Source organism: Geotrypetes seraphini, chromosome 11 (genome assembly GCF_902459505.1).
Source record: "Geotrypetes seraphini chromosome 11, aGeoSer1.1, whole genome shotgun sequence".
Taxonomy (NCBI): Eukaryota; Metazoa; Chordata; class Amphibia; order Gymnophiona; family Dermophiidae; genus Geotrypetes; species Geotrypetes seraphini.
This window is the reverse complement of record NC_047094.1, coordinates 109,962,714-109,979,862: the sequence shown is the minus strand read 5'-3', so window position 1 is coordinate 109,979,862 and position 17,149 is coordinate 109,962,714. Positions and strand designations below refer to the sequence as shown.

Sequence of the window (17,149 nt, the reverse complement as noted above, 5' to 3'; positions counted from 1 at the left end):
TGCTAAGAAATACCCACCGGCAACGGGAAACAGTAGGGACAGATTGTGTTTCACAATGGAACCAGAGTAATTTGATTTTTGTGGTGTCTAACTTTAGTTTATTGGTTAGAGCCCAAGAGTAGATATTTTTCTCTGTTTTTGAAAACTATTTTAGTGAGATCCTTATCATCCGTGTTGCGTGGGATCAAGAGGAAGATGTCATCTGCATAGGATAGCAGACATTCACCTTCTGAGAAGTTGAGGTTTCCCAGGAAGCTCATAAATATGTTGAAGAGCACAGGTGAAAGTGGCAACCCTTGAGGTACTCCACATACTGCTCTCCAACTTCGGGGGAAGGTGTCATCTTTCCAAACACAGTATTCTCTGTTCATGAGGAACTCTTTGAACCAATTAAGAACAGTTCCAGTAATACCTAGTTCATTAAGTTTACTGTATTTAGAAGGAGCTCCTGATCAATGAATCAAATGCGGCTGATATGTCAAACTGCAGGAAGATGAGAAAATTTGTGGAATTTCAAGTGATATATTAAGTTAAAATGTTGTCACTTTCTGTGCACGATGTAAAATATAAAATGAATAAATATTTTTTTTTAAAAAAAAAGAGTATTTTGCTAGTTCAAATTTAATAAATTGAGATAAAAAGGCTGCTTTGCTGACCTCATTGGAATAACTACAAGACGGCATTGTATCTTCCAAAACAGACAATATTAGTTTATTGGTAGTATAAGAACTTACAATTGTACAGCAGCACAGGCATATCAGAAAAATATATATATTGTCAGTTCAGAATATGCAATGGAGAGAAGAATTTGCACCCATATGCTTAGCAGGGGGCTAGCAGTTCCCCGTAGCATAAGTAAGTGAATCTTTCTCTGGCTTTTCTTAGAATGCACGTGTTTTTTATACAGAGAAATTCTTCCTTTGTTCCAAAAAAGGCCATCCCCCGAATTCTAGTTATGTACTTCCCTATTGGTACATAAAAATAATGTACAGCTAACTCTTCCCTATCGTCCACGCCTCTCTCTCACCTCCACACCCCCCCCCAGTAAAAGGGGGGCCTTTCAGAAACGGAGAACTGTTGCTGAACTCTCATCTTTCAGCACGGAGACTTGCATCTACTAATTAGAGGTTTTACAATTCTATGCATATTCGAGTTGGTGTCCTTATAAGATGAAAAGTTGGCAACGAGATGGCCTTTCCACAATCCAGCTGTCTGGTTCCCTAGCTTGGTTCAGAGACAGAGAGTCCATGGTTTGGTACCAAGATCTTTCATCTTGTTACACCCACATGAGCAGAGCTCCTTGCTCATTATAAATAGTTTATGGCTTTTTAGGGTGTCTGGCATATGAAGTCATACAGCAGTGATAAGAGTCCAGCAGGGCCTTGAAGAGATAGACTCCCAGCAGGGAATGAAAACAAGAACATCATTGCTGGCATTGCAAAGACTGCAGCTGTAGCAAGGTACACAGGCTGGGCCTGGCTATGGGAAAATATGTCTGTAGTTTCCAGCATTCACAAGTGAAAATCTAGGTCTGTAGAGTCCAGTAGAATCATCCAGATGTCCACGTTGCTATACACTTCTCCCTCCGTATATGCTGTGATAGGGGATTAACAGAACCACAAATACAGAAAAACCGTGAATAACTTTTCATATGTTTTTTGCTGTTTTCTATTAAAAACCATCGTGAACATAGTGAAACTGTGAATAACACGGTGGGAGACCCGGCCTATTCCTGAAGGAGAGGCAAAACACGGTGAACAAAGTGCTGGGAATCAGCGATTTTCTCTGTAAACGCTTGGAATCAGCGATTTCTCTATGCAAGCTGATGTAATTTGGGGGGAGGAGCCAGCAAGCTAAAAACCGTGAATAATCGAAACCACAAATGCTGAAACCGCAAATACGGAGGGAGAAGTGTAGTCTGAGCAATCTTCAGCCACATTCACCAGTTTTTCAGTAGGCTGCAACCCCAATTTGCATGGCTGTAGAAATCAATCCACCCCCCCCCCCAAGGCGCGCAGGACAGTGATGTCCTGTGGAGCACCCATCCAGGTCACAAACCCAAATGTGGGTTTTGCGACCCTGTTTGGAAGCTCTTATTACCTCATTCAACGTTGCATTGGAATTGGATGAACCACGGCTTGTTCCGAGGCCTTTTGGGAGTTCAAAGGCTGTAAGGCAGCTGATGATAATATTTAGCATTCATCTAGTGATGTTCTACTTTCAGCGTTTGAAAGCTTTTTTTTTTTTTTGCCTCAGTTTGGAAACTCCATTAGGCTTTGTAGATTGTAAAATAAGGGACCCTGAAAAACACAAGCTCTGAAACACCTGAGACGTTTTCACATAAACACTAGTTGGAATTTGGATTTGATGCCTAAATATATTTTGCTTCAAGATCTATGTTTTACTTTGATTGTAGAATCGAGGGCCACCTCAGCGGCTGTGCCATGACATTCAGTATAGTATATTACTATTTCAGCTTCCGCTCCCCTCAATGACTGAGGCAGCTTTTGGATGGGGGCAAGGGGGAAGCTGCAAAGTTCTGATCATTGCTTAAGGGTGATAACCTATGGCTGCATTCAGGGCCCATGATTGCAGGCTTCAAGAAGGAGCTTTGATGCTTAGCTGGCAGCTGAGGACTGTTAACCACAGCAACCAAAGGAGGAGTGTTTGGAAGGATATATCGTAGGGATTTGAAAATGAAGTATCGTGACCCTGGTTGAGCTGGATGTATAAAAAGAGCAGGAGGAAACTGCCAAGTCAAAATGAAAGAGAATGCGGGATTGACAGGCCTGACTTGATAATTTAGCAACAGTACTATTTTCTGGTGTATGAAAGACCCAAGCTGAATCCCCCAGATTCACCACCTACCTGGGCTGGTTGGTGCTGAGCAAGTTTAGTTTACTCCAGACTTGATATACCACTTTTCAACACAAATCAGAGTGGCTAACAGTGAAGGCTTGTGGTGCTACAGCCAAATGGAGATCGGTTCCATATTATATTAGTTATAGTACAAGGTTATTTCTACTTGAAGCTCTTAAATTTTGCTTCTAATTGCACAAGTTTCAAGATTAATTTTGCCTAAAGTTAATTGCCTATATCAGCGCGCCTAACTTAATGGCGTAATAGGCTAAATCGGCACCAATAATCATCACTCAACACATTGGCACTAAGTGGAGTTAATTTGGTAGGCGTTATTCTTCAACAGATGCCTAGTGCAAAGCACATAGTTAAAATGGGGGTGGTTAGGGGCGGATCGTGGACATGGCTTTTGAATTAGGAGCCGTTAGGCGCCTAACTTAGGCACAAGCATTTAGGCCAAGAAAACCCTAACCTAAATAGGGTGCACCAAAATGTTAGAACAGTGCTAAGTGTGATTCTCTAATGAGCACCTAACGTTTATAAAATTGTGCTTAGTATATTTGTGTGTTGAATTTTCCTAAAGCTTTTGGTGTGTCACCATTCGATATGTTTAAAAGATTTTTGATTGAAATATTAAAAATTTCTTCGGACCATATACCGCCAATTAATCGAATTTACTATTTGCCAACTGAAAAAAGTTACTGGAGACACGCCTGAATCACAGACTCAGCAAGATACTTCTTTAAATATCACCGAGCTGTTGGAAACCACTTTATCAGAAAATCCTGAGAGGGCCACCCTATTGATTTCATTTGTTTTTGAACAGGACCTGAACACTATCATGAAACTATGTTTTCGGAATTCACAAGCTAGGTTTCATGGAAAAAAAAGTTTGGATTTTCCCAGACGTCACCAGATCTACGCAGGAGCGCAGGAAATTGTTTCTTGCAATGAGAAAGGAGACATTAGCTCTTGGTGGAACTTTTCTCTTGGCATACCCTTGCAAGTGTTTTATAAAATACCTGGGAGTCAAATATGTCTTCTTTGTACCAGAACAATTATGATCCTTGAAGGGAGATAGGTTCAGAACAAATGCTAGGAAGTTCTTCTTCACCCAGAGGGTGGTGGACACCTGGAATGCGCTTCCAGAGGGGGTAGTTGAGCAGAGTACGGTTTTGGGTTTCAAAAAGGGATTGGACGAGTTCCTGAAGGGTAAGGGAATCCAGGGGTACAATTAGAGGGTTACTATACAAGACAAAATGCTCTTTAGTAATAGATCACTACAGGTCATTGACCTGGGGGGCCGCCGTGGGAGCGGACTGCTGGGCATGATGGACCTATGGTCTGACTCGGTAGAGGCAATGCTTATGTGCTTTTTGGATCTAAAGACTCTGGCGAAAGGGGGAATATCAGAAACTTCAGAACAGTAGTTATAATATGGTGTTATAGCTGTTAAGCCTGTTTCCATTTCATTAATTTGTTTTTTCCTTTTTGAGTCTCTCTACTCTATGGAATTCTCCCCCTCCAAGTTGTGGTCTGAGAAAGATTAAATATATTTTGTTTGTAAATTAATATTTTAATTAACATTAGTGATGTAATTTCTTTCTGTTTTTCTTGAACAAGAGGATTCTTGTGAAGTAATTGAAATTTCAATAAAAAAAAAAGAATTATGCTTAGTGCCGCACTAGTTGGCACCAGTTTTTTTTTTTAGGCAACATATATAGAATCAGGCCCTTACAGGCAAATTGTATATAGCTGCCTAAAATTAGGTGTCTGTATAAGTGCGCCTAGCTGATATAGGTGCCTAAATTAATTGTTTAATGGACTTCATTGGTGCTGATAATTGACAATTAGCACCTTGTAATTTTGGTAAATTGTACTTAATTGGATGTTAGGTGCCTAACTTTGTAGATGCTTACCACTTTGAGGGAGGTGTTTAGTTCAAGGTGCCTATCAAAAAGTAGGTGTGGCTAAGGGCAAATCATGGGTGTGTTTCGGACTTAGGAAACTAATTTAGGATGCATGCATTTTGGCCAAGAAAACCTTGGCATAAATAGGATGTGCTAAATTAAAGAAAGAATTTGCAGGAGCCAGTAAGGAAGCCACTCAGCTGAAGAAACTGGATCTGTGCAGCTGGTTAGCAGCAGGGCTGGAATTTGGAAAGCTTGCTCCTGCCCGCTGCACCTCCACCGGGGTTCGGCAGAGGTATAATAGGGCAGGGAGGAGGAGGGGGGTAGAGCCTGGCAGCGGCCTAAAAAATTCTGGGAGGGGACGTTGGCCCGAATATAAACCGGGACCCCAATTTTTGGGCCCAAAATCCCAGTTTATATTCGAGTATATATGGTACTCAAACTTTTCAATACTAATGAGTCTCCAAATGAAATAATAATGTTTTTTCAAAAATATAATCAAATGTGGCAAAATATTTAAATGCAAGAAAAGCAAATCAAAAAGCACTTAGCTCAAATAAAGCATGTGCTATTTTTGTTCTTATTCTTTTGAAGCTGACGACATGATTCCTCAATTGTGTGACATATTTACTCTCAGACCTTCACGATTGAATATTTTGTCACATTTGATTATATTTTTGAAAAAACATTAGTATTTCATTTGGGGACACATTAGCACTGAAAAATTTGAGTAATAAATTGATTTAAATTTATTTTTTTAAAGATAGCAATTTAAATACGCTATTTAATTACTCTGAAGGTTTTTTGGATCGATGAATGAAACCCCCATCCACATATAAGCCTTTGAGATTGCAATGATCTTTGGCATGGAGTTCTAAGATCTTTTTCTTTCAGTTTTTGAGTCTTTCTTCAATTTAGTAAACCCTAGAAGAGTATAGTGAGCATTGGTTTACTCTGTTTTCATTTTTTTGTTATAAATAGGGTGTGTCTACTACTACTAATCATTTCTATAGTGCTACTAGACATACGCAGCGCTGTACAGTTGACTCCACCTAAGTGCATGTCAGTTAAGCGCACACTTTGGTTATCTGCACCTGACCGCCATGGTCCCGGTTTTTTTTTTGTTTGTTTTTTTTACATTAAAGTCAACGGACGTAAACTCTGGATAATTGTAATTCTGATAAGCACACAATTCGCTTATGCGCACTGATGTTATAGGTCCAGCCTTCATTCTCTCACATTATGTTCACTCCTGTTAAATGAAATCACGTTCTGACATGGATGAGTCTAATGATGACGGAGATACTGCTGCTGTCATCACAACTAATGAACCACCTGCAGAGATTGTTTCCTTCTCAGATGCGCTGAAGTCCCTACACACGCTGCGTTTTACACTGATGCTGTAAAACTGTCACGACTATGGACAGTTTTACAGCATCAGTAGTCAGATTCACAGCCTCAATCGTGCAATCTGCATACTGAAAACATTGACTGATTATTTCAGTAGAATGTTGGTTTAAAAAAAGGTTTATTACATTATACCGAACAGTACCGTTTCTATAACTGTACCGTATTACATTGTATTTGGTGTGTTTTTCTTTGAATAAAAGTTTTATTGTATTTGACTGCAGCGTACTGTGATTTTTCATGACTAACAAGTGGTACTCCTATTAAGTGCACACTCCATTTAAGCATACGCTGCGACCCGGTCCGAAGGGCGTTTACTTAAGTGGAGTCGACTTTCACATAAGAGACAGAATGCCTAGCGACACCTAAGGCCGCTGAGGTGATGGTAAATTTTATTCTATAAAGTGTGCCTTACTTTTATAGCATCGTGCTTAGCGCCACACAAGTTGGTGCCTAATTTTTAGGTGCCATATATAGAATCGGGCCCTTAGTGCCTAACTTTTAGTGCTATTGGTGTTTTAAAGTGCACTAGGCTTGGTACATGCTAGCATTAACGGATGAAAACTGGCACTCCTTAGTAAGCTCTCTGGTGACAGGGAAATACCTAATTTACCTGAATGTAATTTGCCTCAAACTCCTACTGGAAAAGTGTGTGCTAAATGCTTAAAAATATAAATAATGGACAGTGGTCAAAGAAATAATTCCACAACCAATAACAAGAAAATAATCTATTTGTTTTGTGTAGGTAATCGTCGCCAAATATATGCATGCTTGTATCTCTATATGTAGAGGTATTACATTTCTTTATGCCTTTTTTTTTTTTTTTTCTTTTTAGGGTAATTTCTTTCAGAACATAGGTTCTATCACTTTATTTGCTGTGTTTGGCACAGCCATATCTGCTTTTATCGTTGGAGGTGGAATTTATTTTCTAGGTCAGGTAAGTCAAGCTGGAATTCTATTTAATTTGTCCTTGACAGTGGGGGCGATTCCAAGGGATTTTAACAGAGCAGATGTAATCAACTACACCAAGGTGGTGGGGAACTACTTTGTTAGTCTAAAGTTAGTAGTGCATATTGGTTATGCTCCCCTTTGAAATAAATAGAGAACATCAAGCAATGGAGGAGTATGCTGGACCTGTTTGATTGGGTTCTTTAATGAGATGACCAAAGTGTGGGATCAAGGACGTCCAGTAAACATTGCCTCTCTGGATGTCAAGAAAGCTTTTGAAGCTGCTGTTCTTAAGACCAATAAGCAAGCTAGAAGGTATGAGAGTGGGTCAGAGGGTTTTGAATTGAATGTTCAAGGGACAGAATATAAAGAGGGTGGTTGTGGGAGGCAAAGTAATCGGTGGTCGTCTCTAGAACATTGCTGGGATGACACGGCAGATCATACAAAATGCCACAGCTAGGCTTGTATCCGGATGTCCTTGTTTTCAGTCGATTACTCCAGTCTTAAAACATTGGTTGCAAGTTTAGGAGTGTATTGTACAGTTATAAACGTAAAGGAGTGGAAAAATCCAAAGAAGACTGGTTAACTCAATGTATCTCATGAATACCCTTTATTTCTTAAATAAAACATTCACCGACTCGACATGTACATGTTTTGGCCCGAGGGGGCCTGCCTCAGGAGTCTCGCAAGTCTGTGTTGGAATAAAAGAGTTCACATCAGATAATCCATTCAATCTTGCTGTAAGAAAAATAAAACGCCACCATTCACAAATGCATCCAGCACTTGGATTATTATCTTTCAACACTATTTACTACGACTATTACTACTTATCATTTATATAGCGCTGAAAGGCTTACACAACGCTGTACATTATGATATTTATAGACTGTCCCTGCTCGGAAGAGCTTACAATCTAACCTGGACAGACAGACATGACATATAGGGTTGGGGAACAAACAAAACAGAAGACTGCAGACCTAGTACACGATGCAGGCAGACTTTATTTGTAACAAGTAAAACATTAATTAAAAACCTCTTTCTAGGCAAGGGACCCAACACGGTCCGTGTTTCGTACAATCTTCATCAGGGGTCCGATGAGAGTGACACGCTGTGGAAACTAAAACGCTGGTGACACGCTGTGGAACCTGCGACCTTAGTGTCACGCTGAAATGACTGCCGAGTGACACTAAGGTCGCAGGTTCCACAGCGTGTCACCAGCGTTTTAGTTTCCACAGCGTGTCACTCTCATCGGACCCCTGATGAAGATTGTACGAAACACAGACCGTGTTGGGTCCCTTGCCTAGAAAGAGGTTTTTAATTAATGTTTTACTTGTTACAAATAAAGTCTGCCTGCATCGTGTACTAGGTCTGCAGTCTTCTGTTTTGTTTGTTTTGGATTATTTTTTACTGCAGACAGTTGGACCTCTGACTCCTTTTTGGTTGTGTTTGCTGTTCTGTTCTCATATAGGGTTGGGGATGCAGAACCCAAGGTGAGAGGAGTTAGGAGTTATTTAAAATATGTACAACAAATTGCTCAGTTAGATCAGAAGGCACACAGCTTTTGCCTGTTAAAAATACATTTTGATGAACTTGGGAAAAGTGCCTTCTCTATTGCAGGTCCTATGCAGATTTGATTGACAACTAAATTTAAGAAACGTTTGAAGGGATTTTTATTTTGTAAAGCTTATGGGCAAATAATATAGAGCCAATATAAGGACTTCGACTAGAAGTATATGATAGCATGGAATCAGGCAGTATGTTATTTTTATGTTGTGGTTTGATGTAAATTTGTGAATTTTTGTTTTTTATGATTATTTTAGGTACAGTATGTAATCTGCGTAATAATGATAACAATTTATATACCGCAAGGCCATAATGTTCTATGCGGTTTACAGTAGTTAAAAATACAACAAATTGAATAAGAGGAAAGAAGTTAAAAGCCAATCATTAAAACCTAAAAAGATCTGGTTGTTGCATAATAAAAATTTTACAGATCAGCGACCTAAGTTCTTCAAGAACAGATGTGATTTTAGATGTCTCCTAAATTCCCCATAAATATCAGTAAGCCGAAACAATTGTTCTAGATCTTGGTCCCATGATGCTGTCTGATATGAAAACAGATGTTGATGATGTTTTTCAGTTTACATCCTTTAACAGGTGGAAAAACAAAATTCAAGTGTGAGCTGCTTTTATGTCTGTTGGTTGCAAAAGAGAAAAGCTCAGTTATATATTTAAGAGCTAAACCAAATAGAACCTTAAAACAAAAACAACCAAACTTACGGCCTCTTTTACAAAGCCACGCAGCAACAGCCCCGAAGCCCTTTAAATCTCTATGGAAGTTGCGTCAGAGGAGACGTTTCTGCCCACACACACGCGACTGCAGGCAGACAAGCAGGCTTTGCCGGCTTCAATAAGTTTCTTTACTAAAGCGGCGTGAAGGTGAGGGAGGGAGATAGATTTGGCCGTAGGTAGGTAGGGAGGGAGTGGGCCGCGTGCGATCGGTGACTGCGTGCCTTCCCTCCCTTAATTGCGGGGACAAGGCCATTCACCGCTCCACGGGGCGGTGGATGACCTTGTCCCCATGCCCTCAGTGAGCATTTCCCCCCCCACCGTTTCGGCGGGTTACCTGCGGCTAGCCACAGGTAACTACCACCATGTCATTCTCCAATTCAAACCCTCCAAAACAGTGTTTTCCAAGTTACTTGATTGGAGAGAGAGGGTGTAGTGATATAATTTTTCAGATATTTGATGGAGTTCAGAAGGCCATGGGAAGGTGAAACATACAGTGGCTAGGGCCCGCAGTCCCATTTTCCAGTCCCCCTGTTTTCTACCCAATTTGTAAAATTGTGCCTTCTGCCCGATCTCACCCCTTCTCATGTAACACTCCCCCAAATCTCTCCAAGCTGAGTCAGAAGGAAGATTTGTTGTTTTGCCCTACCAGCTCATGTACCTAGTGTTACTCTTTTCTCATGTCTTCATTTTACAAACTGGGACAACCCTAGAGGAGAGCATGTAACAAATCAACTGTATAGGAGATTATGAAGAAAGAAGTTTATGATGGGTCATTCTGATATTGCTGTAAATATATAGCACAATTGCAATTAGTATGTTAAAAAATAACAATGCGCATAAAAGACCTGTACAAGGCATATCAGTCCATCCCACCCTCGCTCCTTTTTCCCTCTGTGCTTTTCAACTTTCTCTTCCTTTACCAACCTAGATAATTGAGGAAAGCAGTACTCTTCCTGGCTTTTGGTTCTTTCCCATCCCACAATTATGTGTATAGTCATTTGTTTTTCCATCCTCGAGAAGCTTCACACCCTGGGCTGCTGTCCTCTTGCCTCTAGTTTGTAGTTTAGCAGTCATTAAATTACATTGTTTTATGCTTGTGTGTTAGGCTTTATATTGAGATCTCATATCTTTAGGAAGAAAAAAAGACTATAACAGGACTGAACTGAAATGCATGCTTCCTTTTAACTCTGGTATATTTTTTCTTTATAGGCTGAAGTAATTTATAAGCTTACAATGACAGACAGGTAAGTAAGACAGTTACAAAATGCCATTCTTTGGCTAACTTTTTCCTAAACTCAAAGTCATATCCATGATGTAGTCTATATGGGAAAGTAAGGGTATTATGTTTCTCCCTCATACCAAGGCTTAATTTTTTTGAATTTTAAGTGAAAGCATTATAAGAGAATAATCAAGAATTTTTTCTTGGTAAATGCATGAAAAATAGTTTGATTACTGTGGCATCTTATTGCCCCCTTATGTGGATAAGCTTGGGCAGAAATTGGTTGGGGAACAGAAAACACATGAAGTGGTTTCATTGTCAAATCATGTGCATATTCTAGGGATATCTCTGCATCACCTTTTGGAGGCTTGAGTTCTTCCTAGGCCGTGAACCGTCTTTTACTGAACAAAGACATCATGGATCTTGGCCTGCCACTTGGAAACAAACTGTTTGCTTACAGCCACCTCAGACTAGCCTGAGAAAGTGTGAAGGAGCGAGCTTCTCCTGCATTGCAATGTTATCTGTCTTGCTTTCTTATCATCTTGGTGGGACATTCTATATCAGCCTTGAGGAAGAGGGTCCATCTAGAATTCTATTCACCCTTCTTATGGATGACTGACCATAACCTGCTGGATGAATCCTGATTGTCCCATGTTGTCATCTGGGATAGGACTGAAGAGAATCAACATCAAGCTGAGCAAGAACTTTTTTGGGTTTGGCTGTGAGAGAAGGAAGAAAAAGAAAGACAGAGAAGATTTGTGGTTGCCATGCACACCTCTTTGAAGAAAGAACTAAAGTGTCTGTGAAGCTTATGGACTTTCTTTATGTGCTAGGACATTTCACCAGAAATAATTCTGCAGCTGATTATTCTAGCTGTTACCAGACTGAGAACCTTACTACTGTGGCAGTGCAAAGGATTTAGACTTTACATAACATAACAATTCACTTATATACTGCAACAACCTCTCAGTTCAGTGCGGTCAACAAAAACCACAAACAAAATATTTTGGAATGTTGGAAAATATTATTTGTTTCGCATCTTAAAAGTTCCTGCATTTAAGTGTTATGAGACTGCCTCCAATTTTGTCCCAACTTTGCAAATCTTCCTTTAACACCCACCCCAAGCAGTACAGTAAAACAAGGATGCTATATTCTCTAGACCTCTGAGGCCTACACACATCTCCATACACCCTGCTCACAGGAAGTTTCTGCACTTTCGCGTAGCTCACCAACACTTCCAGTACAAAGTTCTGCCATTCGGCCTAGCTGCTTCTTCAAGAGTATTCATCAAGTGCCTAGTGCTCATGGCAGCAACCCTGCGCATTCACGGGTTTCAAGTATTTCCATATCTAGACGATTGGCTGATGAAAGCTGCCTCGCCTCAAGATGTGCTTTCCACAACACAATTGACAATACCATTTCTTTTAACAACTAGGTTTCAAAGTCAACTTTTCAAAGTCTCAACTTCAACTATCCCAAAGACTGCAATTCATAGGGGCCTTTCTCGACACAGTTCATCTAAGGGCTTTCCTACCTTAACAAAGACGAGACACTTTGCTTCCGCTTTGCAAGCAGGTTTCTCTTCTACAAACCATTTCAGCCAGTCAGATGATGCGGCTCTTGGGACATATGGCATCCACAGTCCATGTTACTCCCTTTGCTAGGCTCCATCTCAGAACAGCTTGATGGACCCTAGCATCTCAATGGTCTCAATCCTTTCTTTCAAAAAATTACAGTCACCTCACCTCTTTGTTAATCTCTTCGTTAATCTCTTCAATGTTGGATGGATCTGACTAATCTTTCCAGAGGTCTACTATTTCACATTCCTCCACATCAGAAAATACTCACCACGGATGCTTTCATATATGCTTGGGGAGCACACCTGGACGGTCTTCGTACACAGGGTTGCTGGTCTGCTCACTAGAAAACATTACACATCAACCTATTGGAGCTGAGAGCAATTCAAAATGTTCTAAATACCTTTCAGAGCAGTCTTTCCAATCAGGTCCTCCTGGTTCAAACAATCAAGTAGCAAGGAGGAATGGGCTCTCTTCCTTTCTGTTAAGAGGCTGAGTACATTTGGACCTGGGTGATTGCTCAAAACATATTTCTCAAGTCCATATTTGTGCAGGGGTCACAGAACACTCTAACTGACAAGACTCAGCAGATTCTTCAACTGCACGAGTGGACTCTCAACTCCAAAGTGTTATGAAACATTTTCTTACTATGGGGAACTCCTGAGATAGATCTGTTTGCCTCTCCCCACAATCACAAATCGCCTCAATACTGTTCAAGGCAGTATTCTCCTCAACGTCTGGAAGCAGATGCTTTTCTTCTGTATTGGACAGACATGTTCCTATGCATTTCCACCAATCCCTCTCATTCTCAAGATGTTAGTCGAATTCAAATGAGAGTCAGCCACCATGATCCTTATAGCACCTCGGTGGCCCAGACAACCTTGGTACTCCTACTTCATCTGAATGCTAGGGATTCAATTCCTTTGCAGATCTTTCCATCTTTGCTCACTCAGAGTCAAGGATCTCTTTTGCATTCCAGTCTGAAATCGTTACACCTCACAGCTTGGTACCTCTTGGCCTGATTTCAGCAGATCCTAATCTCTCTGACATAGTACAAGCCATTATAGCTGCTTACAGAAAACCTTCTGCTCAACAATGTTATCAACAGAAGTGGACATGTTTTCAATATATGGTATACTCTCCGCCACCAAGATGCTCCATCTTCATCTCTATCATCAGTATTGGATTCTCCATCTTTCCAATTCTGGTCTAAAAACTACTTCGGTTAGAGTTCACCTCAGTTCTATTAGTGCTTTCCATGTTCCTGTCAACAATAAATCTCTGGCCTCTTATCCGCTTGTTCCATGTTTATGAAGGGACTTTTCAATTCCAAACCTGCACTAAAGCCGCCTCCAGTTGTCTGGGATCTTAATATGGTCCTAGCCACTCTGATAAAACCACCCTTTGAACCAGTGGCTTCCACTCACCTCAGGTTTCTCACTCCTTGATTTCTCTCACTTCTGCCCGTCAAGTGAGTGAGCTCCAAATATTGGTATCGGCCCCACCATTCACAGTTTTCCATCATGATATGGTTCTCTGCACTCATCCTAAATTCCTCCTGAAAGTGGTCATGGAATTTCATCTCGGTCAATCCATTGTGCTACCAGTTTTCTTCCCAGAGCCTCATGCTTATCCTGGAGGAACAGCTCTTCACACCTTGGACTGTAAACATACCTTGGCTTACAATTTACAACTAACTAAGCCACATAGGACTTCAACTCAACTGTTCATCTCTGATCCTAACAGATTGGGCAAGCCTGTAACCAAAAGAACTAGTTCTACATGGCTAGTGCCTTTTATTTCTTTCTGTTATGCTCAGGCTGGACTGCAGCTCAAGGGTCATATAACAGCACTCAAAGTCTGAGCTATGGCAGCATTAGTAGCTTTCTTACGTTTCACTCCCATTGTTGAAATTTGCAAAGCAGTTACTTGGTCTTCAATTCACACATTCACATCTCACCACTGTCAGTAATCCTATTCCAGACGAGATGATCGTTTCAGCCAATCAGCATTACAGAATTAATTTTCCTCTCAATGACCAACTCTCCCTCCATTCCCTTATGTTCAGCTAGGGAGTCTCATATGCCAGCTTGTCTTAGGATAAAGCACAGTTACTTACCATAACAGGTGTTATCCGGGGACAGCAGGCAGATATTCTCACATCCCTCCCACCTACCCTAGTTGGCTTCTTAGCTTACTTATGGAACTGAGGAACTGCAAGCCTACGTCGGGCGGGAAGGCACTCGTGCAAGCGCGGTGCGGGCAGTCGCCAAGTTTCTTAAAACTTAAAGTGACAGTTCAGTACCGGGCTCCTTGGATGATGTCACCCAGATATATGAGAATATCTGCCTGCTGTCCCTGGGTAACAACTGTTATGGTAAGTAACTGTGCTATATGGGAGGCTGGTATTGTATGTAAAAGGCATTTTAATTGAGCAAGGGGATGATTTCGTTTTTGACTCAGCTGCAGGAACTGCTGCGCATACACTGCCAGTAAAGTGGTCATTATCAGAGGAGGTTTAAAAATAGGCAGCTTCCCAAATCTGTCCCTGCCAGCAGGGCATCTGCGTTGGTGCTGAAATCTTATCTGAATGAGCAGGTGCAAGGCAGTGATGATCTTCAGGGTGGAGGTGGGAGCATAGTGGAGGCAGCATCCTTATTGTACTGTGCTGCTTGGAAGATTTGCAAAGATGGGACAAAATTTGGGGCAGTCTCATAACACTTAAATGCAGGAACTTTTAAAGATGCAAAACAAATCATCTTTTCCAACATTCCAAAATTTTTTGTTTGTATTTTTTTTTTTTTTTCTTATTAGAGTCAGAAATACCACTGTGCGTGCTATTCTAGTTGAGGAATTAGATGCACAGTAAAAGCTCTTTCAGAGCCAGTCGTTTAAAGTGTTCTACTGTTTAATAAAGTGAAAACTGCTGGCTGTATAGTTACTACTTTCAGTTTAGACAAGGCAACATGTTTTGACACTTATATGTTTGTTACTGTCTGCACAAGAAATTCATTGTCTGAAAACATGGCTCTTTGTGTTAGTTGTTAAGCAAACACTTCAGATGTTGAAGCTAATAGCTTGTACAAAGGGCCTCCTTGTTTTGGTTCTACTTGGTCCTTTTCTTTTAGCGTGCGAATATATTTATAAGTATAGGTCAGATGTCAGGATTTATTATATGCTCCTTTTCAGAAGCACTTGGAGTCCCACCCGCATAGGTACAACTTGTAACTGAGGTGTGCATTAACTGGGAAATTCTATAAACAGTGCCCTAATTGCAGCTGCCTAGCAATGCCTAAGTTCAGGATCAGAGCCTAACTTTTATTTATTTTTCCTTTTTTTAATATGAGATCCTGAAAGCAATATACAGAGCATATAAAATGTGCTCAGTGTTAGGCAAGCTATTTGCTTCTTCTTCAGTGTTTTTCTGGCTGAACTTCTCCTTCAGTTTCTTCCAGAGTCCCTTCTTGGCCTCTTCCAATCCCCCCCCCCCCAAATATTAATTTAAGAGTTTTGGCCTAAACTCTTAGGGCTCCTTTTACAAAGCTGCAATAGCGGGTTTAAGCGCACGCTAAGTTGCCGCGCGAACTAGACGCTAATGCCAGCATTGAGCTGGCGTTAGTTCTAGCCGCGTAGCGCGGGTTTAGCGCATGCTAAAATGCGTGTGCTAAAAATGCTATCACAGCTTTGTAAAAGGAGCCCTTAGAATGCCTAGTAATGGTGAAGTGAATGTGCCCTCCCACGCCTAAGGATACCTAATGATGCCTATCTCAAACATTAGAACAAAAATAAAAATAAAGTCACTGCTAGTTCATCAATACACTTAAGGAACTTATTTTTTATTTAGAACTCTGCTCAGAGACATGAAGGCTGAAAACTTGGCCTCACCTACCAATCATTGCAGTGTTCAAAAAGGATTTTTAATTTAAAGTACCTTTTAATATGCTAGCTAAAAAGCTATGCTGAAAATATAAATGCTTCCATGAATTTTATAGTTATGAAAAAAGACTTAACTTTGAATAGTGACTGGTTCCGACGTGCACGTTTCGTGGCTGCGTCAGGGAACCGACAATACAGCTGGATTTAGAGCTGGTAGTGAAGTCACATGCAATTAAAAAGCTAGATCTCTCAAAAAGACGTTTCTACTAAGACATTAGAGAAGAAATGTCTTTTTGAGAGATCTAGCTTTTTAATTGCATGTGACTTCACTACCAGCTCTAAATCCAGCTGTATTGTCGGCTCCCTGACGCAGCCACGAAACGTGCACGTCGGAACCAGTCACTATTCAAAGTTAAGTCTTTTTTCATAACTATAAAATTCATGGAAGCATTTATATTTTCAGCATAGCTTTTTAGCTAGCATATTAAAAGGTACTTTAAATTAAAAATCCTTTTTGAACACTGCAATGATTGGTAGGTGAGGCCAAGTTTTCAGCCTTCATGTCTCTGAGCAGAGTTCTAAATAAAAAATAAGTTCCTTAAGTGTATTGATGAACTAGCAGTGACTTTATTTTTGTTCTATTGACTTCTTCAGTCACTTGACAGTAATTTTGATTTGAATGAGTTACCCCTGCATATCTTTTTATCTCAAACATTAGGCATGGAATAAGTGGAGAATAGGCATGGTTGAGTTAGGTGTCCAACATAGGCACTGCCAAATTAGGCAAGTGAAAAGCTGGCCTAGCAACTAATAAGTTTGCTTAGGTACCGCAAGGCGTGATTCTGTAAAAGGCGCCTAGCTGTTGATTGACAATGGCACCGAACAAAGCCGTTTATAGAATCTAGCCCTAAATATGTGCTGACTAATAATCACGCAGAATTGTGTTTGATGTGGGCTATAAAGTTTTTAAAAAGAAATAAATGACACTTGACATAGTTGTAGCTTAGGAATTCTTTTACTAAAAATTAGTTCATGTTATCTGTAGCAGGATCCATACAATA

At 40.5% G+C, this 17,149-nt stretch overlaps 1 protein-coding gene across 3 annotated transcripts in view; it reads left to right on the top strand.

Annotated features, from left to right (window-relative positions):
* Positions 1 to 17,149, top strand: part of SLC9A8 (solute carrier family 9 member A8) — a 113,293-nt gene that overhangs the window by 21,513 nt on the left and 74,631 nt on the right. For all 3 annotated transcript variants that reach the window (XM_033963310.1, XM_033963311.1, XM_033963312.1), the window contains 2 exons: positions 7,012 to 7,113; positions 10,626 to 10,660. In XM_033963310.1, coding sequence (XP_033819201.1) covers positions 7,012 to 7,113; positions 10,626 to 10,660 — 137 coding nt within the window. The remainder of the gene's footprint in view (positions 1 to 7,011; positions 7,114 to 10,625; positions 10,661 to 17,149) is intronic.